Source organism: Hibiscus syriacus, unplaced genomic scaffold, assembly GCF_006381635.1.
Source record: "Hibiscus syriacus cultivar Baekdansim isolate YM2019G1 unplaced genomic scaffold, ASM638163v2 tig00110247_pilon, whole genome shotgun sequence".
Lineage (NCBI taxonomy): Eukaryota > Viridiplantae > Streptophyta > Magnoliopsida > Malvales > Malvaceae > Hibiscus > Hibiscus syriacus.
In genome coordinates, this window is record NW_024062645.1 from 576,537 (window position 1) to 579,758 (window position 3,222).

The 3,222-nt window shown below is 35.0% G+C and overlaps 1 protein-coding gene across 1 annotated transcript; it reads right to left on the reverse strand.

Annotated features, from left to right (window-relative positions):
- Positions 1-1,158: 1,158 nt before the first annotated feature.
- On the reverse strand, positions 1,159-2,045 carry LOC120114867 (dehydration-responsive element-binding protein 3-like). Its single transcript, XM_039135651.1, has one exon. The coding sequence runs from the start codon at positions 1,967-1,969 to the stop codon at positions 1,208-1,210; it is 762 nt and encodes a 253-aa protein (XP_038991582.1). The 5' UTR covers positions 1,970-2,045; the 3' UTR covers positions 1,159-1,207.
- Between the last annotated feature and the right edge of the window lie 1,177 nt (positions 2,046-3,222).

Sequence of the window (3,222 nt, forward strand, 5' to 3'; positions counted from 1 at the left end):
CCCGACTATTCATATGTCGTTTTATGTTAAAAATTGACGTATTTTTGAACTGGATGTTAATATGTTGATTGAGATGTGTAAAATCATATTTTAATGATGTCTATTAGCATCGTTGGTTATTCTAAGTACTGAGTCGATAATATAATATTTTAAGCATTGGCTTGATGACATAATGTAAATCGAGAATCGATTCACAAAATACAACTTAAACGGTTATGAGATCATATTTTATCATATCAAAATCAACAATTTACGTCTAGCTCATAAGGATGTTCATTTTTAATGGAAAAATAACGAATTTAGAACATATGAATAGTCGATAGATCATTTTGTAAATTTAAATAGTCGAATGACTCAACAAAGCGTTATCCAACCACATTAATACTATATTAATAGTTAATGTTGTTAGTTTTTTTATATATAAAAAATGCATGATATAATATATAGTATGAATGTTCCTGTATATATCATTTCGAAAGGACACATGTAGTGAGACCATGGGCTTCATAATTCCTAGTTTTTTGCCTTTGCTCTCGCAACTTCCAGCTGTGCAATGGGTCATACAGTTTGACTTATCTGTCTTATTTTTTAATTTTATATTTTAAACTAAAATAATAACATAGGATGGAATAAAAGATATGTTTACTTTGTTATTATATTTTCATTTACTAAAAATATTCATAAAATGTTAAAAAAAAAGCAAAAAATCGTAGGAGAGACAATGCGGACTCGCTAATATTAATATATATACTATTTACTATACTGTGAAAATAAATAATTTTATAAATAATATTTGAAAAGTACACAAGAGAAGTAAACAAATACGGTGGTTGAGATGCAGCTATAAAAGGAACAACCCTTCTCCAACAGACCATTTATCTACTCAATATTTGTTTTATTTTATTTTCTATACCCTTAATATATATATTATAATATATTATATTATACACATAGGTCAAATAACAGAGTTAAATTTTACATTAAAATCAATTTATTTTACTACAAAATTGAATCCGGTTCAACTTTAAACTTAATGAAAATTCTTACAACCAAAACCCGAAGCACAAGTGAGTACAATGCAATCATCTGGAATTATTTGATAAGCAATGTATTATTTTTTTGCCCTTTCTCATGGGGAAAAATGTTGAAAAAGGACAGTTTAGTAAAAACAAAAAATTGTGAAGGACAATTTTGTTATTATTTTGAATTAATGATCCCATAGTAAAGGACCAAACCCAGTTGTAATAACACTCTCTTGTATTTGCAATGATATTTCATCCCCAAAATACCCGTAATTTTCTTCATAATACCAAGGAATACCATTGGGATTAAAAAGCCAACCGTCGAACCGGTCCACGTAAACGAACTCGTTCCCCGGCTCCGCCGATTCGTAGCTGGTCCCCAGACTAGGGAGTTCCACTATCTCGCTCAGTTCCTCCGGCGTCGACATGGCATCTGCATTCGACGACGACGACGACGTGGAAAAAGAGGGGAAGGGTGACGTGGCGTCGGTGTTATTGTTACTACTGGTATTGATACTACACAAGAACTCCATTGCGGCAGCTTTAGCGGCGGCGGCTTGGACGTCACGTGGCGAGTTAGAGAGCGGTCGGGGAAGCGAGTCGGCGAGTTCGGGGAAGTTGAGGATGGCGGAGTTGCCCTTGATACTCAAAGCCGCCACGTCATGCGCACGTGCCGCCATTTCGGGAGTGGCGAACGTTCCCAACCAGATCCGATTCTTCTTTCGGGGCTCCCGGATTTCGGATACCCATTTACCCCACGCCCGTATTCGGACCCCACGGTAAACCGGGTGCTTGCTACTGTCCCTCTGACGCTTCTCCCTCTTGGGGACGGGTTCCAGTTCAGTACCCAATCTCTTTACGACGCCGTAGGGAGATGTTGAAACAGTAGACGACGAGTTGTTGCTAACCGTGCTCGACTCAGTTTCTGAGTTCGGTGAGTCACCCATTGCTGCTGTATATGTAAAGCAATAAACTTTACAATAAGTTGAAGGAGAAAACTAAGGATTTTGGATGTGTATGTTGTTATTTTCTCAGCGTACAATGAGCAGAGTGAGAGAGCTTTGATTGTGAGGAGAGGAATGGGGTATTTATGCGATGCCTGCAGTGATACACGCGTACATATAAAACGACACCGACCTGGCTTTGGCCTTTCTTTAAAGGTCAAATATTATAAGAGGCCCCTGTATTATGCATTTTCAGTTGATATAGTCACTCTGTATAGCTTGATCATTTCTAGTTGACATAATATTAAAAAAATGTATGCAACAATTTATCTTCTATTCTTCTTTAGAAGTACTTTAACCTCTAATGTTTTATTTTGAAGTAAAATATCTCTATGTAGACCAAAACATTAGTTAACATACGATTAACATTATAATATTTTATCTTAAAATGAGATATTGATAGTCATAATTAGGGATGAGAACGAGTCGAGTTAGGGTCTCGTTTTTTTATCAATCCGACCCGACACGAAAATATGTATCATCAAATCGAATTCGACTCAATCTGAAAATTTTATAACCTCCACCGGATTCAGAAAATTTATATCCTCCGCCCGACCCGACCCAAATTTTTAGAGTATAAATTTGTACCGACCAGAACCGATCAAAATAAGGATTTCATTAATTACTAATATTTTTTAAAAAGAAAATTACATTATTATCCTCATATCGTGCCGAAATTTTTTACCCTCCACTTGAACCCGACCCGTTCTCTCCCCTTAAAAAATTTGACTCAACCCGAACCTGAATTTTTTATAAAAATCCGACCCTATCGGATTAGGTCTGAACCCGTTGAATTTGAGTTAAATTGTCAACCCTAGTCAAATACTCCAAAAAAACAAATAAGGAACAAATAAGGGATAAAATAGCTTTTTGATTGTCGTTAGATGCCTTTTACCCCCAAATAAAATGTTGCGAACTTAGCATAGGAGGTACATAGAGAAATTATAGAATTTTGAAGGAGTTAAAGTTTAAAAATTAGTCTAAAAAACAATTACAGTATAATAGAATGATTAATATCTACAACACATAGTATAGGGTCCTTGAATGGAATTTAACCTTTCCCCAACCTCATCAGTGTCATTACCATCAGCAGCAAACATTAATTACGAAGCTATCACATTTACCAACATTATTGTTATTATTATTATATAACACAAACTACTAAAAACCAATATATATTTGTTGAAACAGTAAGT

What these genes read in the sequence shown, in the direction of transcription:
- LOC120114867 (XM_039135651.1), bottom strand. Translation starts at nt 1,969, where the DNA reads ATGGGTGACTCACCGAACTCAGAAACTGAGTCGAGCACGGTTAGCAAC.